The sequence below is a fragment of the Phocoena phocoena genome, chromosome 14 (genome assembly GCF_963924675.1).
Source record: "Phocoena phocoena chromosome 14, mPhoPho1.1, whole genome shotgun sequence".
Classification (NCBI taxonomy): Eukaryota; Metazoa; Chordata; class Mammalia; order Artiodactyla; family Phocoenidae; genus Phocoena; species Phocoena phocoena.
This window is the reverse complement of record NC_089232.1, coordinates 51,516,812-51,541,977: the sequence shown is the minus strand read 5'-3', so window position 1 is coordinate 51,541,977 and position 25,166 is coordinate 51,516,812. Positions and strand designations below refer to the sequence as shown.

The 25,166-nt window shown below is 48.9% G+C and overlaps 1 protein-coding gene across 1 annotated transcript in view; it reads left to right on the top strand.

Annotated features, from left to right (window-relative positions):
- Positions 1–25,166, top strand: part of TTC7A (tetratricopeptide repeat domain 7A) — a 120,778-nt gene that overhangs the window by 10,417 nt on the left and 85,195 nt on the right. The window contains exons 2-4 of the mRNA XM_065890702.1: positions 4,009–4,172; positions 9,355–9,523; positions 24,019–24,149. Of these exons, the coding sequence (XP_065746774.1) occupies positions 4,009–4,172; positions 9,355–9,523; positions 24,019–24,149 (464 nt within the window). The remainder of the gene's footprint in view (positions 1–4,008; positions 4,173–9,354; positions 9,524–24,018; positions 24,150–25,166) is intronic.

The window sequence follows — 25,166 nt, the reverse complement described above, 5'->3', positions numbered from 1 at the left end:
GAATTCACCTGTGAAGCCATCTGGTCCTGGACTTTTGTTTGTTGGAAGATTTTTAATCACAGTTTCAATTTCATGACTTGTGATTGGTCGGTTCATATTTTCTATTTCTTCCTGCTTCAGTCTTGGAAGGTTATACCTTTCTAAAAATTTGTCCATTTCTTCCAGGTTGTCATAGAGTTGCTTGTAGTAGTCTTTTAGGATGCTTTGTATTTCTGCGGTGTCTGTTGTAACTTCTCCTTTTTCATTTCTAATTTTATTGATTTGAGTCCTCTCCCTCTTTTTCTTGATGAGTCTGGCCAGTGGTTTATCAATTTTGTTTATCTTCTCAAAGAACCAGCTTTTAGTTTTATTAATCTTTGCTATTATTTTCTTTGTTTCTATTTCATTTCTTTCTGCTCTGATCTTTATGATTTCTTTCCTTCTACTAACTTTGGGTTTTGTTTGTTCTTCTTTCTCTAATTCCTTTAGGTGTAAGGTTAGATTGTTTATTTGAGATTTTTCTTGTTTCTTGAGGTAGAATTGTATTGCTATAAACTTCCCACTTACAACTGCATTTTCTGCATCCCATAGGTTTTGGATCATTGTGTTTTCATAGTCATTTGTCTCTAGGTACTTTTTTTTTTTTTTTTTTGTGGTATGCGGGCCTCTCACTGCTGTGTCCTCTCCCGCTGCGGAGCACAGGCTCCGGACGCGCAGGCTCAGCGACCATGGCTCACGGGCCCAGCCGCTCCATGGCATGTGGGATCCTCCCGGACCGGGGCACGAACCCGTGTCCCCTGCATCGGCAGGTGGACTCTCAACCACTGCGCCGCCAGGGAAGCCCTCTAGGTATTTTTTGATTTCCTCTGATTTCTTCAGTGATCTCTTGGTTATTTAGTAACGTATTGTTTAGCCTCCCTGTGTTTGTCTTTTAAGTTTTTTTCCCCTCAGTTGATTTCTAATCTCATAGTGTGGTGGTCGGAAAAGATGCTTGATATGATTTCAATTTTCTTAAATTTACTGAGGCTTGATTTGTGACCCAAGATGTGATCTGTCCTGGAGAATGTTCTGTGCGCACTTGAGAAGAAAGTGTAATCTGCTGTTTTCGGATGGAATGTCCTATAAATATCAATTAAATCTATCTGGTCTGTTGTGTCATTTAAAGCTTGTGTTTCCTTATTAATTTTCTGTCTGGATGATCTGTCCATTGGTGTGAGTGAGGTGTTAAAGTCCCCTACTATTATTGTGTTACTGTCGATTTCCTCTTTTATAGCTGTTAGCATTTGCCTTATGTATTGAGGTGCTCCTGTGTTGGGTGCATAAATATTTACAATTGTTATATCTTCTTCTTGGATTGATCTCTTGATCATTATGTAGTGTCCTTCCTTGTCTCTTGTAACATTCTTTATTTTAAAGTCTAGTTTATCTGGTATGAGTATTGCGACTCCAACTTTCTTTTGATTTCCATTTGTCTGGAATATCTTTTTCCATCCCCTCACTTTCAGTCTGTATGTGTCCCTAGGTCTGAAGTGGATCTCTTGTAGACAGCATATGTGGGTCTTGATTTGTATCCATTCAGCGACCCTGTGTCTTTTGGTTGGAGCATTTAATCCATTCACATTTAAGGTAATTATCGATATGTATGTTCCTATTACCATTTTCTTAATTGTTTCGGGTTTGTTTTTGTAGGTCCTTTTCTTCTCTTGCATTTCCCACTTAGAGAAGTTCCTTTAGCATTTGCTGTAGAGCTTTTTTGGTGGTGCTGAATTTTCTTAGCTTTTGCTTGTCTGTCAAGCTTTTGATTTCTCCATCAAATCTGATTAAGATCCTTGCCGGGTAGAGTAATCTTGGTTGTAGGTTCTTCCCTATCACTTTAGATATAGCGTGCCACTCCCTTCTGGCTTGTAGAGTTTCTGCTGAGAAATGTTAACCTTATGGGAGTTCCCTTGTATGTTATTTGTCATTTTTCCCTTGTTGCTTTTAATAATTTTTAATTATATTAATTAAAATATAATTTTAATTATATTTAATTAAAATTTAATTATATTAATATTATAATTATATTAAATTATATATAATATATATTAAAATTATAATATAATTAATTATATTAATTAAAATTTAATTATATTAATTAAATTATAGTTTTTAATTATATTAATAATTAATAATTTTTCTTTGTCTTTAATTTTTGTCAGTTTGATTACTGTGTGTCTCGGTGTGTTGCTCCTTGAGTTTATCCTTCCTGGGACTCTCTGCACTTCCTGGACTTGGGTGGCTATTTCCTTTCCCATGTTAGGGAAGTTTTCTACTATAATCTTTTCAAATATTTTCTCAGGTCCTTTCTCTCTCTCTTCTCCTTCTGGGACCCCTATAATGCGAATGTTGTTGTGTTTAATGTTGTCCCAGAGGTCTCTTAGGCTGTCTTTGTTTCTTTTCATTCTTTTTTCTGTATTCTGTCCCATGGCAGTGAATTCTGCCATTCTGTCTTCCAGGTCACTTATCCGTTCTTCTGCCTCAGTTACTCTGCTATTGATTACTTCCAGTGTATTTTCCTTTCAGTTATTGTATTGTTCATCTCTGTTCATTTTTTAATTCTTCTAGGTCTTTGTTCTTTAATTCTTCTAGGTCTTTGTTAAACATTTCTTGCATCTTGTCAATCTTTGCCTCCATTCTTTTTCCAAGCTCCTGAATAATCTTCACTATCATTATTTTGAATTCTTTTTCTGGAAGGTTGCCTATCTCCACGTCATTCAGTTGTTTTTCCAGGGTTTTATCTTGTTCCTTCATCTGGTACATAGTCCTCTGCCTTTTCATTTTGTCTTTCTGTGAATGTGATTTTCGTTCCACAGGCTGCAGGATTGTAGTTCTTCTTGCTTTTGCTGTCTGCCCTCTGGTGGATGAGGCTATCTAAGAGGCTTGTGCAAGCTTCCTGAAGGGAGGGCCTGGTGGTGGGTAGAGCTGGCTGTTGCTCTGGTGGGCAGAGCTCAGTAAAACTTTAATCCGCTTGTCTGCTGATGGGTGTGGCCGAGTTCCCTCTCTGTTGGTTTTTTGGCCTGAGGCGACCCAGCACTGCAGCCTACCTGCTCTTTGTTGGGGCTAATGGTGGACTCTGGGAGGGCTCACGCCAAGGAGTACTTCCCAGAACTTCTGCTGCCAGTGTCCTTGTCCCCATGGTGAGCCACAGCCACTCCCTGAATCTGAGAAGACCCTCCAACACTAGCAGGTAGGTGTGGTTCAGTCGCCTATAGGGTCACTGCTCCTTTCCCTGGGTCCCGATGCACACACTACTTTGTGTGCGCCCTCCAAAAGTGGAGTCTCCCCTTCCCTCAGTCCTGTCGAAGTCCCGCAATCAAATCTTGCCAGGCTTCAAAGTCTGATTCTCTGGGAATTCCTCCTCCCGTTGCTGGACCCCCAGGTTGAGAAGCCTGATGTGGGTCTCAGAACCTTCACTCCAGTGGGTGGTCTTCTGTGGCATAAGTGTTTTCCAGTTTGTGGGTCACCCCCCCCAGCAGCCATGGGATTTGATTTTATTGTGATTGCACCCCTCCTACCATCTCATTGTGGCTTCTCTGCTGTCCTTGGATGTGGGGCATCTTTTCTGGTGAGTTCCAGCATCCTGTCAATGATTATTCAGCAGTTAGTTGTGATTCTGGTGCTCTCGCAAGAGGGAGTGAGCGCACGTCCTTCCACTCCGCCATCTTGAACCAATCTCTGTCCCTCATTTTAAATTCTGAAATTCTGGGCTTGTTCCAAGTCCTGGGAACTCCACCTCCTCAAACACTGAACTACAGAAAATAAACCCAAGGGGGCAGTTGGTGCTGTGACCATGGTAGAATGTGTGTTTTTTCTTTAAAGGCTGTTTTAAGTGCATAGAAACTATGTCTTTATTTTCTCAGATCCGAGCCATTCAAATGCTGGGTTGGGGGTGTTGGGTGGGTACAGGGGCGTGTACCAGTCTCCACATCTGCCGTGTTCAGGGGACTACTGTCCTCACATAGCCACTGTGATCCCTGCCCTGTTTTCCAGATGGCTTTGGGAAATTGCTCCTGGCCGAGGCCCTCCTGGAGCAGTGTCTGAAGGAGAACCACGCCAAGATAAAAGACTCTATCCCTCTGCCGGAGAAGAGTGAGCGGAAGATGAATGAAGCCAGAAACCATCTGAGCAGTATCCTGAATCACGGGAGGCTGCCGGTAAGTTGTAGACCCCCCGCCCACCCAGCCTGGAGCTGTCTCTCCTCTCTCCTGCCTCGTCTCTGCTGTGAGGACCTTCTGGGGTCATTTGGTCACCTGAGCAGCAAGTGTCCCTCAAGGGTTGGCCTGCCCTGTTCAGTACAGTAGCCACTAGCCACATGGCTTGTCCAAACTGAGCTGTGCTGTGAGTGTGAAACACACACTGGATTTTGAAGACTTAGTACAAAACGCGGAATATAAAAGAGCATCAATTCTTTATACTGATTACATATTCAAATGATAATATTTAGAATATATTAAATAAAATGTATTATTAAAATTAATTTTACCTATATTGACCTTTTTTAATGTGACTAGAAATGTTTACTAGAAAAATCTAAATTACACTTGTGGCTTGCACTTGTGGCCCAAGTTATATATTTCTATTACACAGCGTTTGGTTGACCTAGTTTGTGCCTGGTCCTTTGGCTTCTTTGAGCATCTCAGGGAAATAAAACCTCAGTGAATGTATGATCTAGTTGGAAACAGGCAAACGTTCTGAGTTGGCTAGCAGCGGAAGCACTCCATAACATGGCAAGCCAGTTCGAGTCCATGTGCACTTATTGAGCAACTACTATATGCAAGGCACTGAGGGGCAGTAGAGAGGGAAGTATAGTCACAGCTTTCTTTAGACCTTTACTGCTCAAAGCATGGTCCACCCACACGCAGTATGGGCATCATCTGGGAGCTGGTTAAGAATGCAAAATCTGATTCAGAACCTGCATTTTAACAAGCTCTCTTGGTGATTCTCAGGCAGTTTCAAGTTTGAAACTGTTCTCAATTACCATGTATCCTGAACTATAAAAGAAGTATGGGTATGTCATTAGAGACCCCAAGGGGAAATGATTTTTCAAGAGATGTTCCAAAGTAATATATTTCCTGACTTACATATTTTATTGCAACCTACTATGTGCAAGGCATTGTATTATGTACTTTCAGGGCAATAAAGATGAGTCCAGCATGGACCCTGCCCTCAGGGAGGTTGCAAGGCTACTGGGAAGATAGTCCTAGTAAAAAATTATTCAAGGTGTACTGTGACACATGCTACAGGAGTAGCATACATGGGGAGGCAAGTCTGAGGGGGACACTCCCTGGGGTGAGGTGGGGAGTCAAGTCAGGATTATGATAGCACTGGAATTGGACCCATCTGGGGGCTGGACCTTGAAGGAGGTCAGGATATAGACATACACAGATAAGACAAGGCATTCCAAGCTACGGAAGCAGTGTATAATCAAAGAGCTCCCTTAGAAGAATTCCCTTAAAGTATGTCAGTTAGCAAGAGTGTAAGGGACTGGTGTGTAATTGGTGTAAAGGGACATTAGGCCGAGAAAGTGGGACTGGAACAGCAGGCCAAGAAGTGGGGGGGCGTTTTCTATAAGCAGTGTGGGGAGACTATACTGGAAGTTTAAGGTAACTGCGTTTAGACTCCTTGACAGGGATTATTGTAGCTCTGGGAGGTTTTGTCTCGGATTAAAATAGCTGCTTGACCCTGAGCCTGTCCCCTGATATCCTGGACCCTCCAATTCCTCATCTGCCAATCAAAATGGTTGGACTTGATTGATGGGTCTCAAGCTTTTCCCACCAAGACCCTTTTAATTTTTTTCTTTCCAGTAGACTCTATTATATATTTTAAAATTCTTTTTAAAATAAAAATGACTCGGGCTTATTGTAAAAAAAAAATTCACTAAGTAAAATAAAGAGTTTGACTAATAAATACATCCTTGTTTCCACCCCTACCCCCATGCCCACTTCCATCCCCAGAGTTGAGCGCTAGTCACCATTTGGTGTGAATCCCATATGCTTTCTTTGTGCGTTAACAAACACGCATACACATGTGTGGAGCTTTCTTTTCTTATTAGTCATAGGATTCATATTTGTCAAGTTGCACTTTTGCACTGAAAACTTTCACTTGAAGCTTTCTGCGTGCCAGTACCTCATTCTTTGTATTGGCTGAATGGTATCCACGTGTATTATTGTGAAAACTATTTTGTCTACCATATCACATTTATTAAGTACAAATTTTACCATGCTTGGGAGTTCCCTGGTGGCCTAGCAGTTAGGATTCTGGGCTTTCACTGCTGTGGCCCGCGTTCAATCCCTGGTCAGGGAACTGAGATCCCGCAAGCTGTGTGGTGCGACCAAAAAACTAAAATTAAACATTAAAAAATGGCTAGCGGTTAGTTTTAAAATTTTACCATGCTTTGTTAATCAAAGACATACATAGACATCAGTGAAATCGAGAAATTCACTGTTTTCCGAGCCAAGGCCAAAAACTTGCTGTTGATCAGGCAAAATAAAAGATTAAAAATAGTTTGTGGGATTCTCTATCTTACCCCAAAGGCCAGGGTGTGGCTGGGGGGATGCTCTTTCCTGGCAGCAGATGAAATCTCAGGTGGATTCCCCTGCATCCCGAGTAGCTCTGATGGGATGAGGAGGAGAGGTGGGTCCTGGGGCGCCTGCTCAGGGTAGTTTGGAACTTTCTACTCTTAGTCATCTCTGAGATCCTATACAGCTCAGTGCTTTGGAGGCTGGTGACAATGAGCCATTTGTCCTAACTTCTGTTATCCAGTGAGTGCCAGGCTTCGCACCCTCTCGCTGGTGCTTCTCTGTAACCTTCTGCAATGGTATTTACTATTATCCCCATTTTCCAGATGAAGAAACTGAGACCTAGGAGAGGTTAGTCACTTAGCCAAGGACCACAGTGCAGGTCTTGAATGCGGGCCTATTTGCCTCTACTCCCAAGTTCTCATGCTGTTTGCCATTTCCTGGTGCTGTCTCCGTAGTGCTGGAGTAGAAATGAAATAATGACTGAGAAACCTGAGCTAACGTTGGTGGTGATGCTGCCACTCCTGCTTTTTCAGGCCTCATTTTGCATCTGTGAAGTATTTCCTCATCTTTTCTTCCTCTTACCTGGGTATCCACATGAGGTCATTCTTCCCTATTTATTGACAGAGACAATGAGAAACAAAAAGACTAGGTGACACGCCTGACCCACCCAGCAGAGGGACTATTCCCCAGACCCAGTGACTTCCTACATAGCATCCTTCCACAGGGCCTGGGCTCTGTGGTTCCCTGACTGTTGGATTGACAGGCCAGGTTCAAATTCAGAGGCATGGGTTCTGCTGAGTGTAGCCAACTTTTCATTCTGCCAAGTAAGGACATTAAAAAAGCCCCAAAACACAACAGCAAAACCATACCATCTTCTATAACCATCACTCCATAAAAGAAAAAACAACACTGAAACACAAGACAGATGTGCTTAAGAATTAAGGATAACGTTTTAAATAGTATAACTTTAGCTTTAGAAACATTCACCACATTGTCCTTAATTTTCTGCCAGCTTGGTGGAAGCTCTGTTGTCAACTGTCTTTGATCCACCAGGAACCACTCTGAGCTACACCCTGTCATCTTGCCCTGAAACGTGTCCTGAGCTTAGCTGCCCTTTTCCCCCTTTATAGTAGGACAGGATAATAATAATAATTACTCATGGCCTGTGTTTATCTAGCTCCTTTCTAAAGAAAAGTTCAAAGCTGTTTTCTGGACTTTGCCCTATTAATGCTCTTGGCATTGCTGTGCTGGGAGTTGAGGGGTGGCTGTTATTTTCTCACCCTCAGCAATGGGGAAAACCAGGCCAGAGCAGGGAGGAAATGTGCCTGTGGCTTGAGACCAGGGGAGCAGGGATGGCAGAGCTGTTGCTCAGCTTGAGGGACTTTGGGCCACATGCCTCTGGGGGGGTATGATCTGTGGCCCTGGCCCAGGGTGTAGGCAACCTGTCTGGGGAGACTAGCAAGTCCCCTTGAAAAATTCAGCCTTTGAGAGTTAATCACTAGTCAACAGGTCAGGCACGCAGGGGCCCAGTGGGTCCACTTGGTAGAGACGTTGTAAGAGGTCAGCAGAAGGGAGCTGTCTGGTAGTCAGGGAGGCTTCTAGGAGGAGGTGGGCCTGAGCAAGTCTCCGAAGGATAGAGGAGGATCTGGATAGACCGAGGGGAAGGGAAGGCTCTTCTAGATGGGGGCTTGTGTGAGCAAAGGAAGAACGTGTATTTACAAAAACCAAAGACCAGTGAGGAAGGAGAATTTGGCTTTGCCGTGTTCCATTTCTCTTCGTTGGCTTCTGAGAGGGCAGTAGATGGCGAGGAGTGGTGGACGCCTCCCCTGGGGTCACAGGTTCCCCAGACTCTGCTCTCCCTGCAGGGAGTCAGGGGCAACACCTTCCTGTTGGTGACAGAGGCCGGGGTGCTGACCAACACTGCATCTCCTGGGAGCTCTGTGGATAGAATTGATGCTGTGTGGCAGGGGTGGCGCCCAGAGCCTGGCCAAGAGGGTGGTGGGTCGGCTGAGCACAGACATGGAAGTGGAGTGGCCTCAGAAGGTGGGAGCTCTAGGCCTGCGTCCAAGGCCAGGACTCTCAGGCAGGGCTGACCACACGTCCTTGGGCTCTGAGGGAGGCCCTAAGAGTCCTTGTATGGGGTGGAGATTTGGGCGTAAGCGGCACTTGGTCAAGTAGGGGAAAGAAAACTGGTTTGAATGCAGGCACTTGATTCTGATAAGAAGAGGGCAGTGGCCTCACGGGCCTTCACTCTCCTGTCTTCTGTCCATGCTGCTGCTGTGGCCGTCTCCCCGCAGGGGTTCTGCTGCTTTGAGTGTGGGCTTCAGCTGCCTCACCTGCAGGACTCTTTCCAAGGCCTTTCACCTAGTTATATATTTGTACACATATGCATATATAGAGGAGCCCCCCAGTTATATAAGCTTTAGGCCCCGTAAAACTTGGCTGGGCCCCTGACTGCCCACTGGTGGGCCAAAGCTTCTGGGAGCTTCAGGAGAGAGGAGTCAGGGCCAGTCTGCAAGCTGCCTGCAGTCTAGTTGGGGGCATAAGGTACACACACATGAAGCAATTAGGGACTCATAAGAATGTCACTAAGAGCCACAGCATAGGCCACGGACTGCAGGTGTGCAGAGAGGGGAGCTGTCCACATGTGTCTGAGGGTCGGGAAGGCTTCCTGGAAGAGGAGGGGAGTTCTGAGCAGGATCGTAGGCAAACCCTCATGGCTCGGCGAGGAGAGCGTTCATTCTCAGGTCCCCGGTGGGAGTGGGGCCGGCGTCTCTGGGGCAGGACCCTGCTGATGTGGTCCTTGGCCTTTCAGCCGCAGTACATGTGTGAGGCCATGCTGATCCTGGGCAAGCTGCATTACGTGGAGGGCTCGTACCGAGATGCCATCAGCATGTACGCGCGGGCCGGGATTGATGACATGTCCATGGAGAATAAGCCCCTGTATCAGATGCGGCTGCTGGCGGAGGCCTTTGTCATCAAAGGTAGGTGTGAGCACCGGCCGGGTCTCCCTGCCACTGTGCGCAGCTCGTTACACTCTGGCCCCCATGTGCCGGGAGCGGGTGGCAGCTGCAGGGCAGCAGTGCTGTGTTGAGGGTGGGCCTGCAGGGCAGCGTTTAGGGTGCTTAACCCCCGGGAGTGCCCAGGCACTGACCAGCCGGGTGGATGCCAGGGTAACCAACCACATCAGCACATGCCGGCTGACGGCAGGCGCTGGGCCGGATGTCAGGTCAGAAGACTCAGGTTCCTGCCCTGGCTCTGTCGACAGATAGTCACCTGTGTGCCCTTGGGCATATAGCTCTTCACCTTTCTTGGCCTCAGTGGATTTACCTGAAAGACAGGGTCGAAATACCTACCCTCACAGGGTTACCATGAACAAGAGGAATCAGTTGTGTAACCAGGGTGAGAAAGTCTTTAAAAGCGTGCCACCCGTTGTTAGAGTGGCACTAGTGACTGGCGTTGGCTACAGATCAGGTGCTTGATGGCACAGAGCAGCCTGGCTCTCCTCAGGTATTTGCTGGGCACCTGCAGTGAGCGGCCCAGGGAGGCAATGCTGGGGTCCTGTGATGGGCAGGTCAGAGCCAGTTCCCAGGGCGAGTGATGCTGTGGTGGGGAGCCAGGCACACAGGGTCAGTGATGTAGGAATTTCATCATGTGCACTGTGGATGCCCACCTGGGGAAAGAGTGCCCTTGAACTGACCCTGAAGGTGTCACATGGCGGTAAGAGCCCTCCCCCAGGCTTTGTGCTTCAGGCACCGCCTTCCCTGGATCCTTGAATCCTGGGATCGCAGAGCCTGAGTGGTGGCTCTTGGTGGCAGTGAGGTCCCAGGAGCCCCTCTGTCCACACTGTTGCCAGGAATCTTGGATGTTTGATCATCTCTTTATTCCAGCACAAACCAACCCCAGAGAAAAGTCTAGAAACACGTGTGACCCTGTGGGGATTTGGTGTCTGGCATTGGTAAAGTATTTGTCACCTTCTTTTCTCTTAGAGATGGGGACATTCTCCGATCTTATATACAGGCAAACTGAGGCCCCGAGAGGGGATGTACCTTACCTGGAGTTACCCAGAGATTTGTGGTGGATCCAGGACTGGAACCTCCACTCTCTGACATTGGCCTTGCACTATGAGTCCCTACTCCCACGCCTCTGTGTCCTTTGGGTCCTGGGAGATTGACTATGACATCTGTGCAGGGCACAGCCTCCTTTAACCATGGCCGATGGGGCTTCTTGAGAGCTGTTTGTCCACCTGTGGGTCCCTGGGTCCCTTTCCCCATTGAGAGACTGTTCACACAATCCCAGGAAATCTGCTGAGATCTTCGCCCAGACAGACCTGGTGCCAGCCTGTGGGAGGCAGGTGCCCATCTGGGACAGTCCAGTGTGTGGGGTCTTCTCCCTTTGCTCTCTCATCCCCTGCTCTGTGCCCCCGGTACAGGCTGGTCTTGGGGTTGATCTTCACTTGGCATTTGGGTCTTTCTGGCCTCTTGGAAACCACGTATGCCGTGGACTCCCGAACCTAACACCCTTTCTTAGGGCTCCTTTCCGGCACTTTTTCCTGTAGACCTGGCTCGGTACCTGCTGCTCCCTGTCTCCTGCTCTCTACTCTTTCCGGCACGCCTCCAGCTTCTTGGGGGAACACAGGCCCGGTGGTCACAGGTGCTGCAGGGGAGGTAAGGAGCTGGGTGTCCCTGGCGTGGGCTGCTCGGTCATGGGCTGTACTGGCTCCCCGCCCCCCGCTGACTGCACTAGGCTTCCCACTTGCTTGCCTCCTCTCTGCCCGTCCTCCCTGTCCTGTCGCGATGCCTGCGCCTTGCTGCTCAGCATGCTGAGGTTCATCTGACCCTGTGTGTGCTTGAGACTGTGCACGTGGCCTCCAGGGTGTGCATGGTGTTGATTTTCCTGGGTTTGGCGGGACCTGGTGTGGCTCCTAATGCAGAGAGTAGGGGATGGGGATGGCTGGTCATTGGTCCTGACTTCATTTATGAGCATGGCGCTTGTCTTAGTCTGCTAGGTTGCCATAACAAAATATCATAGACTGGGTGGCTTAAACAATAGGCATTTATTTCTCACAGTTCTAGAGGCTGGGAAATCCAAGATCCATGTACCAGCAGTGTTGCTGTCTGCTGAGGGCTCTCTCCTTGGGTTGCAGATGGCCACCTTCTTGGGTGCTCATGGAGAGATCCCTCTCTCTTTGCCTTCTTACAAAGCCACTAATCCCATCATGAAGTCCCCACCCTCATGACCTCATCTAACCCTAATTACCTTCCAAAGGCACCACCTCCAAATACCATCACATTTCGGCTTAAAGCTACAACGTATGAATTTGAGGGGACACAAACATTCAGGCCATAAGAAGAATGGTGGCAACAGCATGCCACAGAGTTCACAGAATAATAATATAAATTTGTTAAACACTCCATGCCAGGTGTGCCCTCATTCAGTCCCCACAGTAACCCCCCTCCCTGAGTAGGTGTTCTCTTCAATCCCATGTTATAGCCCAGGAGTTACGAGTAGAGAGGTAAAGGGACTCTTGTGGATTTCACTGGAATTGGCAGAGCCAGGATTTGAACCCAGGCAGCCAGAGCTTGTAAACACCCCTTGATGGTGCTGCTCAGAATTCTAGACTGAAAGGAAACATAGAAATGATCTAGGGCCAATTCTCAGGTTACAGATGAGAAAACTGAGGCTGGTGAAAGTAAAATGTCAGTTGGTTTGTGTGTGAACCAGAATGCCCTGCCACCAGACTGCCTCTTTTCAGGCTCTGTCAGTTGCCAGGCGGCCTCCTGCGGGAGCCTGATGTGCCTTCACCACAGTACTCGGCCTGACTAGGCCATTACGTCTCAGCTCATTTATCATCTTGCATCGTATTCCGCTCCATGGTTCCACCTGGTATCTTCCAGTGGGGCAGGGAGTTGAGTTCTCAGGCACACCTGGTTGGCGGCAGGAGGGCGGGGCAGTGTGTCATGGTGGGAGGGGCCTGAGCAGCCAGGCCTGGAGGCTCAGTGGGGGCGTGTGTACGGATGTCTCAAGAGCAGGCTCTGGGTCTCTTCACCCACAAAAGACATACTCAGTGCACCTGCTTTCCCCTTCAGAGCAGAGGGACTTGGCAGGGTGTCCTCTGGCGGGTCACTCACAAGGACTTGGCCTTGCTCTGAAGTCGGGGGGACATGGATTAGACCAGAAGCTGCTTTCTGATTCCCAGGGAGGGCTTCAGACACTGTCCCAGGAGCTTGAGAGAAGGGAGCAGTTGAAGTAGTCGTGGGTTTCTCTTGCTTGAAGTGCAGAAACATTACGTGCACATATGTATATATTGCTTGGTGGGGAGGTGGGTGATATATGACCCTCCAACTTCTCCAAGGGGAAAAAGGTTATTGTTAATGTCAAGTTTGTTTAGAAACAGTATGAACACCACAGATTTTTCACTAAGATAGAAAAATAAAATAGCTTCACTTCCCTGTCTGAGCGAACTGTCGCCCAGCTTCACAGCTGGGCTCAGACTGACCAGGTCCTGCCAGGAGCAGAGGCCTGGATTTTTAGGGCCTCATTTTGGCCTCCGGGAGGTGGGCTGGGCCCTGTTGGGGCCTCTGGCTTTGGAGGAAGAACTCCCTCTCCCTAGGTCCTGCCTCTAGCTCCTCCTGGCTGCCAGGTTAATGGGTCTGGCCTGTACTGTGGCCGACTGCTCCCAAGTCACCTGCCGGCCCTGGCAGGGCTGAGGGCCCTTCCCCTGCCTAGCACAATCCCCCATTTGGTCCCTTCTCCCCGAGTCTTCCAAGCTCCTCTGGTGTACCTGACTTCGATGTTGTACCCAGAAGCTTGAGGCGTGGACCCTTCCCCTCTGGAACCTGAGCGTAGCATTGTTGGGGGCGTGGGCGTGATAAGGGTGCGGGATTATCACATGTGCACCACCCAGGAGTCTAGAAATGTAGGTTCTCAGGCCCCTCACCAGACGTATTGAATCAGAATTTACATTTTAACAGCATTCCCAGGTGACATGTATGTACCTTACAGTTTGAGAAACACTGCCCTGGAACTCTTGTTTAATAAATACTGATATTTGTTGGCTGGTGGGTTAACTTTCAGTTGATCTCTGTAGAATGGGAGGGAGTTGTTATATGCCCACTGTATGGATGGAGAAACTGAGGCTTGCCCACGATCGTGCAGCCTGTGAATAGCAGAGCTTGGTCTGGTGGCCAGTGGTTGTCTCCCAAGCCTGAGTCCTGCCTATGACAGAGGACCCCTCCGGAGGGGTTACCTCCGAGATGCATTCGCACAGACAGAGGAGGGTATGGGACGTCCAGAAGCCCTGAGAAAGGAGAGGTAGGGTCCTGACACTTACTGCAGAGCCTGGGGGCTGGCCAGGATGGATGATGCCTTTGGGCACTATCATTCTGCCCCTGAGGGTAGCCCAGAGGGGGCCCTAAGTGGGCCTTGGGGACATGGGGGACTCTAGCAAGGTTAGACCCACATCAGGGTTCTTTGGGGGGTCCTGGAGGAATCAGGCCTTTCCCGGGCCGCAGCCCTAGCTCCTGATGGGGTCCAGTTTTCCTGCCCCTTCCAGCACTGCCTTCAGCAGGAGCAGAGAACTGCCAACTCCGATTGTCTGATTTGATTCTCAGCCGTCTCTATTTTTGTCCACAGGCAAAAAGGGCCTGTTTGCAAAGCTGTGTCATTCCGAACAGCTGCCTCGAGTGCAGCTTGCCCCTTTCTATAGGCCTTACTGTGGGCCCCAACACAGGCTAATTACCCTGCAATGTTCTACCAGATATCCTAAAGCTCCAGCCTTCATGGCCCAAGGTCTCGCCTCAAGACAAAATAGGCTGCATTTCCACTGGCACTGCTGCCGCCTTGTATCTGGAATTCCAGCTTCTTAGCTGAGAAGTGACACAATCCTCACTCCCATCCCTGACCCCAGCTCAGCCAGTCCTGCATTTCAGGAATTGTTCCTCTGACATCATGCTTCTAGGCATTGGTTTCTGTATAATCAGACTTACGGTTGTAATGACAAAAATGCAACCCCAACTAGCTGGAAAAGCAACAACCCAAAGGGGAAGGGACTGAAAATGTACAGACCTATGTAACTAGTAAGTCGTTGGGGGCAGATAGCATCAAACATAGCTGGATCCAGGGACTCCACATGTTGTGGTCCTTCTCGACAGCTCCAGGTTTACGTGGTCCTGCAGCCTAAACTCACAACCTCAGGAGGAGAGAAAGCCTTGGGGAAGGTTCTCGTTGACCTGGTTTAGTCTCATGCCCACCCTGGAACCAATTTCAGTGACCGGCATTTAGGTGGCTGGTTTGGTGCCCGGGGTGGGATTTCCCCACTTGAATCTTGTGGACTGAGTTGGAGGAATGGTTCCTCGAAGGAAAATCAGGGTGCTGTTACCAAAGTAGGTGAAAGGTATGGAGGACAGAACCCCAGGGCTCAGGCAGAATTGACTCTCCTCAGGTTACACCAGTAGTGACCAGGTGAGGATTTGAACTTGGCTCTCTCTGATTCTGGCTTTGGGGCTCGTCCCTGATGCCCAGGGAGTACTTGTTTGACTGACACACTCTGTTCCAGAGAGGGAAGTGAGTGAGACCCAGGTAGCTGTGGGACCTTCCCATGTGAGCTAGGAGGTGAGGCTGAACTTTAGGAGGAATCAGCTGCTGATGAGTGGAAGAGGTGCCTTCCAGGTGAAAATCCAGAGGGAGGCCCCTGGGAAATGGAGGTGGCTTGTTTGGAGCGGGGTGTTGTCATACCTTTTTGGAGCTAAAGAGGTTGTGCACGGGAGGATTGGGAAATGAGGGGGCATTGAGAGCCCAGCAGGAAGGCTCAGGGTCTCCCTTTTGCTGGTGTTCCAGAACTTTGGCCTTAGGTAGCCATACCATGAAGTGTGGCCCAGCCTGTTTCCCGTAAAATCAGCTCACCTGTTGGTCAGCATGCTGTCTGGGTCCATCTGGAGCAGAGCGCTCTGGGCCCTAGACCAGGCAAAGCCGTTGTAGATCCAGGTGACAAACTGCCCTCTTTTCTGTTGGTTTGAGTCCTAAGGGGTAGCCCCAGCTTTGACGGACGTGCAGGATGCTTCAGGGACTGTTCTTTCGACATCTCAAGCCTTACCCATTTCAGCCCCCAAAAGCCCCAGTGTCATTGTCCGCCTCTCAGAGGGCCGTTCTGTGGCGAACGGCTTCCTTCTCTCCTCCGGCCTGTGTTGCTTTCCTTTCTCTGGTGCTCGCTCAATGTGGTAATGATGTGGGGAATGACCCCCCATCTCTCCAGCCATGAGTCCTGCCCTGAGCTCTAAAGACCGAGTCGTTGCTGCCTAATTTGGGGCTTGTTGTGTCTGTGGGCCCCTTGAAAACCAGTGCTGCCCTGTATTTCAGCCTAGCAAACCCCTTTGCCGCTTGTTCACGGCCCAGCACCAGCGAGGCTACTCTGGGCAGTCTTGCCTGCTGGCTCACCGATAGAAGGACCTGCCTGGCTATGAAGGAAAATGCCCCCGGTTCACCCAAAATACTGCAGTGAGATGCTCAATTGTGAAGGTGCTGTGAAAAGTAAAAATGTAAAAAACATTAGGCAGCTGTGAGAATTGTGATCTGCAAATTCTCTTCTCCTCACCCCTCAAGGTTTTTTTTTTTCTTTTTTTCTGTTCTTTCAGCCTCTGAAACCCCCAGCTCCTCTGCTCTCACCTGGAATTTTATGGCTTTAGTAAAACTTCCAAAAATAAAAGAACACCAGGCTGCTCCTGGGGCAGGACATGGTGGGATATTGGTTTGGGGTTTTTTTTAGTCCTGGTGTGGCAGGAATTAACTGTTTACTTTGGCTTCCTTCTCAAAGGGGCGTGGGCCGTCTGCCTTGTGGGGAAGCAGGTCAGCACTTTTGGTGCTGCTGCCCTGGCCCCAGACTGTGGTCCACGGAGTGAGAGGGTGGCCTCCAGGTGGAGAGGAGTGAGCAGATGAGGGCGTCTTGGAAGGAGGCTGGGTGTGTTCGTTGTGTGCTTACCAAGCCTTCATTGAGGTTCTGCCTGGACTGCGAGATACGAAACAGGGCAGGAGGGTAAGTGGACTCATGGAGGGAGACCACGGGGAGTTGGAGTGGTCTCCCCACATCTTCTCCTGGCAGGCCTTTCCTCCATCGTTGGAGGTCACCCCAGAGAGTAGTTGGTAGAGGTGTGGAGTATGGATAGGGTTTTGAGGGGTGTATTTGAGAAACCAGCACCGACACTAGGGCCTATCCCTGCCAGGTTAGACAGCTATAATTCAGCCATTGGATACACATGGGAAAGGCAGGCCCCCGTGCGCTGGCCAGAAGCCTGAGATGTGGGTTACCGAGGGTAAGGAAAGACGCATGGAGTCTGGGCCGAGAGAACGGATGGTGTTGAAGCCAGAAGACCTGGATCTAGTTGGCACTTTGAGCTGAGGGGTGTTGGAAGGAGTATCTTCTCCCTGAATTAGATTTCTCATTTGTCATTCTAGGGAAAGGCTAAACCCCTACATGAGAGGTCATTTTGAGCATCACTTGAAACGTTTTCTGAGAGCGTACTTTCTGTTCTTTATAAGACCCATCTAATTTAATTTTCACAGCTACCCTATGAGGTGGGCATTGTTAGTGATCTTATTTTGTCTTTGGGGAAACTGAGACTAAGATCTCTCTAAACATTTTGAGGTATATCCTTCCAGTCTTTTTTCCTATAGGTTTTTATGTTTTAAATGAAAATAAGTTCATACAATCATATATTTTATATGCTTGTTTTTTAAAGTTAATATTTTACGAAATAGTTTCTAGTATACATCTACATCACTATGTAAAGTAGCTTTATAGCATTTCATTGTAAGAATCTATTGTAGTTTAGCAAACTTGTCTCCTGTTCTTGAACCTGTAGGTTAAATCTCTTTTTTTTTTGGCCACTATAAACAATACTGCGCTGGATATCCTTGAAGCTCAACTTTTGCATTTTTTGCATACATTATTTTTTTAAGGATAAATTTCTAGAAGTAGAGTTACTGGATTGAAATGTGTACACTTTTCAGAAACTTTGATACAAGGAGTCAAATTGTCTGCTTTTTTTTTTTTTTCAATTGGTAAAATGTAACATAAAATTTAGCATCCTGGGCTTCCCTGGTGGCGCGGTGGTTGAGAGTCCGCCTGCCGATGCAGGGGACGCGGGTTCATGCCCCGGTCCGGGAAGATCCCACATGCCGCGGAGCGGCTGGGCCCGTGAGCCGTGGCCGCTGAGCCTGCGCGTCCGGAGCCTGTGCTCCGCAACGGGAGAGGCCACAACAATGAGAGGCCCGCGTACCGCAAAAAAGAAAAAAAAAAAAATTTAGCATCTTAACCATTGAGAATTTTTTTAGCTGCAGTGAAATACACATAACAAAAGTTATTATCCTAAAACTTTTTAAGCGTAAGTTCCATAGTGTTTAGTACGTTCATGTCGTCGTGCAGCCAATCTCCAGAACACTTTATCTTGCAAAATTGAAACTGCACCCAGTAAACAGTTTTCCATTCTCCTCCCCCAGCCCCTGGCAGTCAGCATGCTACCTTCTGTCTCTATGAGTTTGACTACTCCAGGTACCTCACAGAAGTGGAATCATACAGACTTTGTCTTTTGTGACTGGTTTATTTAACTTAGCATAATGTCCTTAAGGTTCATCCATGTTGTTGCATATGGCAGGATTTCCTTCTTTTTCAAGGCTGAATAATATTCCATTGTGTGTATATACTACGATTTTTTTAAAAAAATAATAGTTTCTATTTTTTGCCTTGCATTGGGTCTTCATTGCTGCGCGTGGGCTTTCTCTGGTTGCGGTGAGCGGGGGCTACTCTTAGTTGTGGTGAGCAGGCTTCTCATTGTGGCTTCTCCTGTTGTGGAGAACAGGCTTTAGGCACGCGGGCTCAGTAGTTGCGGCTCGCGGGCTCTAGAGCGCAGGCTCAGTAGTTGTGGCGCACGGGCTTAGTTGCTCCGCGGCATGTGGGATCTTCCTGGACCAGGGAATTGAACCCATGTCCCCTGCATTGGCAGGCGGATTCATAACCACTGTGCCACGAGGGAAGTCCTATCCTACATTTTCTTTATCTATTCATCCATCAGTGGACACTTGGGTTGCTTCTCCCTTTTTGCTGCTGTGAATAATGCTGCTATGATCGTGGGTATAGTACACGTATCTCTTCTAGACCCTCTTTTCAATTCTTTTGCATATATACCCAGAAGTAGAGTTGTTGGATCATATGGTAATTCTGGTTTTAATCTTCTGAGGAATGGCCAGACTGTTCTCCACAGCAGCTATACCATTTTATATTACCACAGTTGCCCACTTTTGAGTGTGATTTATGAGGGTTCTCTTCCCAACCCGGCCTTGAGGCTTCCTCCCTGAAGGCTGAAGCAGTGACTTGCATTTCTTCCTCCCCCCGCCATCCTCCACCCCCACAGGGCCTACGCCTCTCGGGTGCCCTGTGCTTTTGGACCAGCTGGGTAGGCAGGAGGGCGGGGGTCCACCCATCTGGAAAGTTCCATCACAGGGGAGGCATCGTGCTCTCCATCTCCGCATCCAGTGCCCAGGGCTCCAAGGGTGGGGCTTCTTGGAAGGGCTGCTGTTTGGGATGTGATGAGTCACCGAGACCGATGAGGCCCGAACCAGCCTGGGTGTTGAGCTGTGCCAGGGTCAGTTTGCCTCCAAACCGAAAGTTCAAAGTTAATGAAAAAGCAAGCACTCCTCTTGAAAGGGAACCTCCGCTGGCTCGCACGACTGGGTGTTTTTACATAAAGGTCCCTCTGCCAATGGGAATCAGGAGGCAGTGCCCGTGCTTCCTGACAGCCTCTGGCTTCCTGCCCGCTCAACAGGGCTGGGATCCACTGGGATCCTTTGGGAGCGGGCTCAGAAGCAGCCCGTCTCCATCTTGGAGCTAGTGTTGTGGTCTGGCCACTTGTGCAGAAACACACAGGGCAGAGGATGAAGGAACCCGAGGGTTGGAATCCCCGGTAGCTTTCCCATCAGATGTTTGTGACAGGAAAATGGCCCATCATGTGACTCAAAGAGCAAATGTAAGGCAAAGAAGCCTCTTTTTTTTTTTTTTTTTTTTAATAAATTTATTTACTTTTGGCTGCTACTCTTTGTTGCAGTGCACGGGCTTCTCATTGCAGTGGCTTCTCTTGTTGCAGAGCACAGGCTCTAGGCGCACAGGCTTCAGTAGTTGTGGCACGTGGGCTCCAGTAATTGTGGCTCGTGGGCTCTAGAGCGCAGGCTCAGTAGTTACGGCGCACGGGCTTAGTTGCTCCGCGACATGTGGGATCTTCCCGGACCAGAGCTCGAACCCATGTCCCCTGCATTGGCAGGCGGACAAAGAAGCCTCTTTTTATGGGCAGAACTGGGGTGACTGGACTGTGACCCTCACTAGGAAGAGCTGTTGCCAGCTCCAGGAAGCTTTTTGGTCTGCTATATGTTAGAAATTTTTTCACAGACCACTACCTCAGTGACTGTAGCCCGTTTACTTTGATCTTCATTAGTCCTCTGGAATCATAATAGCTTCCTTTCAAAAAGGAATATATTTATTATTTTTAGATATATTTTTACACAGTACATAGATCTTAAATGTGTAATTTGATGAGTTTGTCAAGTATAGATACCCGTGTAACCAACACCGCAATAAAGACAAAGAACATTTCCATCTCCCCAGAAAATTCCCTCAGGTCCTTTGCCAATTGATCCCCTCCCCAGACCCACCCCAGGCAATGACTGGTTGGTTTCTGTTAATATAGATTGTAATTTTGCCCTTGTTTTGAATGTCATATAACTGAAATCATATGGCCTGTACTTTTTGATATGTAGCTTCTTCTGCACAATATAAGTTCTGAGAGATTCACCCGTGTTGTATGTATCAAGAGTGTGTCCTTTTCTTTATTTCTGAGTAGTATTCCATTGTATAAATATGCCACGGTTTCTGAATTCCACAAGAACCATTTTTTAGATGGAGAGGGAGAAACGCCACCGGCCTCTACACTCGGCATGAGTGAATGTGTGTGTTCGTCTGTGTGTCCATCCACTCACTAAGCCCCAGGCCTTGCTCTCGCTGGGTGCAAAGATCAACCAGAAATGGGCAGAGAGGATGGTCACCATGTAGGGGAAAGGCATACGCAGAGGAGGCGCAGCTAAAACGTGCTGCCGGCTCTGAAGGCGGGAGACTTAAGAAGCCTTCAGAGAAAAGGTGGTGTGCTGTGAGCTTTCAAGGAGGATGGGGTTTAGAATTCTCAGAGAAGCCTGGTGGAGAGGCCCCTGCTGGGAGCAGAAGGAACAAATGGAGCACGGGGAATGTGGCGGCCCCGCAGACTGCTGAATTCGCCGCTTTGCCATGGCCAGCCCACCGGAGGCTTGGGACTGGCAGCCTGAACCTGGTCCATCCCAGTTCTGGGCCCAGAGGTGGGGCAGTAGGGAACCCAGACAGCAGCACATCTCGGGGCGGGGCGGGGGGAAGCACAAGGATGTGTTAAAACAGACCCTCTCTGTGTCTTCTGGCTTTGGCTCTGCCCTCCTGCCATTTCCACTTGGCTTCCAGGCCAGGCCCTGAACAGTTTCTATGTCCCACTGTCCTGTAGGGTACACGGGGGCCGTGGGTCTGGAGAGGAGTGGCTGGGCCAGCGCCGGCAGTGAGCAGAGGGGACCAGCCTTCCCCTGCCTTCTTGCCACATCTCCTCCAGTGCGCCCTCTATTCCTCCTCCCCCTTAGTCCTTTCCTGGTCGTGAGTCATTTGGCAGGAGGCACGTTGACCCTTGGTGACCCGGGTAACTGAGTCTTTGTATTGAGCAAGGGCCTTCACGGTCTATGTCCACCTTTCCCCAGGCCGAGGCATCCCGACCTTCGGACCCATTCACACCCCAGTCTGGCAGAGGGCAAGGTCACTGAAACCATATGAGTTGGGAATCTAGCCAAGAACAGCAGTATTTCTTTACCTTGTGTTTGTAGAGTACTTTGTACTTTGTCGGACACCACCAGGCTTGTCGTTTCTTCAGCCAGCCAGTGCTTGCTGAGTGCCTACTGTGTGCCAGGTTATAGAAAGGTGAACGTGTTAAGGTTGATGCTTTTAAGGAGCCTATAGTCTGGGCCGAGCAAACACATGAACAAATAAGTATAACAAAATGGTGGGGCAGGAATACGTAAAGTGTAGATCAGGGCCCAAGGAGAGAATGGTTGGTTATACCAGGGTGTATCGGGGGGGCTCCATAGAGGAGGGGGCACTCAGTGGCAGAAGGTGAGCTGTAATTTTGGGTGGCCTCTGGGGGGTGGGGTGGAGGGTGCATTCCAGGCAAGAGGCGCAACCCGAGTACAGGGGGAGCAGGAGCCTGGGTGTGGATGCAGCAGGTATGGTGTCATAGTCAGCTCAGGCTGCTAGAACAAAGCACCATAGATTGGGTGGCTTATACCCAACAGACACTTATTTCTCACAGTCCTGGAGGCTGGGAGTCTGAGATCAAGGCACCAGCATGGTCAGGTTCTGGTGAGAGCCCTCTTCCAGGTTGCAGGCTGCCAACTTCTTGCTGTGTACTCACATGATGGAAGGGGCTCTCTGGGGTCTCTTTTATAAGGACACTAATCCCTATCATGAGGGCTCCACCCTCAGGACATAATCACCTCCCCAAGGTCCCGCCTCCTAATACCATCACCTTGGGCATTAGGTTTTCAACATATGACTTTATGACTTTCAAGGGGACACAAACATTTGATGTATAACATGATGAGAGACCTGGCTGGGGAGGTGACAGGGATGGATCTTGGAGGGCATGGTATGGAATGTCAGGAGTTTGGACCTCACCCTGTAGCAGTGGGGACCCCAATGGAGGGTTTTAAGCAGTGGAGTTTTAGAAGGATCACCCTGGGATCCTTGAGCAGGATGGATGAGAGTGAGACTGGAGGCAGGGAGGCCAGCTAGGAGGACAAGGTGGTCATCCACTCAAGAGATAAAGCCTAAAATAAGGAGATAAGAGAAGGGAAGGGGAGGGGAGGCTTGAAATGTTAAGGGCTTGGTCATCAGTTGGATATTGGGGCCAAAGGGCAGGAGAGAGTTGAGGATTCTCTTCTTGGACCTTCCTTCAGTCACTTCATCTTGAGCACCTGCTACATATAAAGTACTGTGTGGGCACAAAGGTGAGAAGGATCTGGGTTCTGCCCACCGAGAACCGCAGTCTAGGACAGTGCTCTCTAGTCAGGACTGTGAGTTGCACGTGACAGCAACACAATTTAAGTGGACTTTGACCCCACCCCTCCCTGAGAAAATGGGGGATGGGGTTTATTGGTGCATGTACTGGAAAGTTTCAGGGGGTAGTGCTTCAGGCAAGTGTTCCGTGTCTTTAGGAATCTGCCCTTTTCCATCAAGTCTCATCTCTGTTCTGTGTAGACTTCGTTTTTTTATTTTTTTCGTGACTGAGTTTATTCAGTCTTTTTCCTGTCTCAAAAAAAAAAAGTTAAAGACCAAAAACCCAGACATAAATATAGTTGTTTCCCTTTACAGCTTTCCCTTCTTGGTTTCTTATAGTTTTGGGTTTTTGTTTTTTTTTTTTCCTTTAGAGCTATGCTTTTATATTTAAAATTTTTTTAATTTTGGTAAAAAACACAAAACATAAAATACACCACCTTAACCATTTTCAAGTGTACAATCATGTTAATGACATTCACGTTACGTAGCTTCATTTTAAGGCTGCCTTTCCCTGACATTTCCAGGCTGGCCTCTTAGCAGCTTAACAAGCCCAGTGGAAGGGGTAAGAATTCTGGGATTGGGTCTTCTCGGCACAAACCAGGCCACGTGCACACCCTTAGCCAATCACTGTGGCCCTGATGATGAGTCAGCCTGGATCACGTGCCTGCCTTTGAGGTGGGGCGGGGTCTTCGCTCTGTGAGCCACAGGGCTGAGCGAGGCTGCACAAATGGGTGCTCAAAGGGAGAGGGAGGTGCTGCTGTGGAAAGAATGGGAAATGGATGCCAGGGACGCAAAAACAGCAACTTCCACTGCAGGCGCATAGGACCCGAGCGCCTGACTTAGGTGAGGTAGAAACTGTTTGGTTCCACGGGAGGGGTGCATATAAATGCTGTGTAATCAAGTCATCTACCACGTGCTAGGGACTGTGGCAGTCCAAACAGGCTCATTTTGCCCCCATTGAACTACTGGGGGAGAGAAGAGCTAGATGTAAATAACCACTCCATGATGTAAACATGGTGAGTGCCTGGGGAGGGGTCAGGATTGCTTCCAGCAGGCAGGAGTTGGGCATGGGGGTGCCACCAGTGTGGTTCCCCACGTGGGGCATGGGTGCCTGCTGTCTGTTCACCACTTGATCCCAGCCGCTGCTAATACCATCCTTGCTTTAGCCCCCTCCTTCCCCTCCCAGGACCTCTGCCTCCCACTGGCTGCTCCAGAGTCTCCTCGGATGAGCCCACCCTGGGCCCCTGGGAGGGGCCTGGAGTTGGGCCCCCCGTCCCCCGCCGAGCAGGGCAGGTCCGAGATGCTCCCCTCGTCCCACAGGCCTCTCCCTGGAACGCCTCCCCAACTCCATCGCTTCCCGCCACCGCCTGACGGAGAGGGAGGAGGAAGTGATCACCTGTTTCGAGAGGGCCTCCTGGATCGCTCAGGTGTTCCTGCAGGAATTGGAGAAGGTGAGCTGGAAATAGCCCAATTGGTCATCACTGCCCTCTATCGAGCACCTGTATCTATGCAAGCCCCCCCACCCCACTAAAACCGTAGGTCCTGCTTGTACAAATTAGAAAAGAGGACCCTCCACCTGCCCTGAAGATGCTCTGCTTTATCCATTGGAAAACTCATTATAGTATCCTGATTCTGTAAGCATGAGACTCTCTACTGCCAGAAAAGACTTTTAATAAACAGAAGAGTCCACGCCACCTGCGAGCGGCTGGCAACCTCCTTGGTGAGCTCAGCTTGTACGACCAAAAATGTGACAGCCCTGTTGTGTTCGTTAACTTGTTTACCCCTCACAGCAGCTCTCTGAAGTAGGTATTACATTCATCCCTGTTTAATACATGAGGTTTAGAGAGATTAAGCCATTTGCCCACTACTCTTCCCTTGGAAGGGTACAGTCAGGCCGGTCCATGTAGGCACTCTTCCCAGCTCTCAGGTGCTCTGGAAGCTCGCTACTGGACCCTTTAGCGGGGAGGAGGACCATTCTTAAAGCCTTGCAGAGGCTGGCAGAGCTGGCCACAGGGGTCTGGAAATTCTCAGGCCTACTTATCTCCCTGCTTGTGCTTCGGGGGGCCTGAACGAAGTCTCAACAGGACAGCAGTTGCAGGTGTTAGCAGCATACTGTGATGTTACCCCAGTTCTTCCCTTCTGGGGACTCCTGGTTTAATGGGGGGGCTACAGGCAGCCCTATTCAACAAAGATACTTACAGTTACTGCATCCCTGTTTTCATGTCAGGCATTACTTTGAGTACTTTACTCAAAGTTCTCTAATTTAACCTTCAAATAGTAACCAACTGCAACAGGTTACGCTTGTTATTCCCATCGTGTAGGTGGGGAACCTCAGGTGTGGAGAGTTAAATAGCTTCCCGGAGTTCAGACAGTTCATAAGTGGCGTTGGCGGGGCTTGGACCCTGTGTGACTTGTGACTTCGGGGTGGTGCTTAAGCCTTCTGTTTAGTAGACGTTTAGTAGATGCTA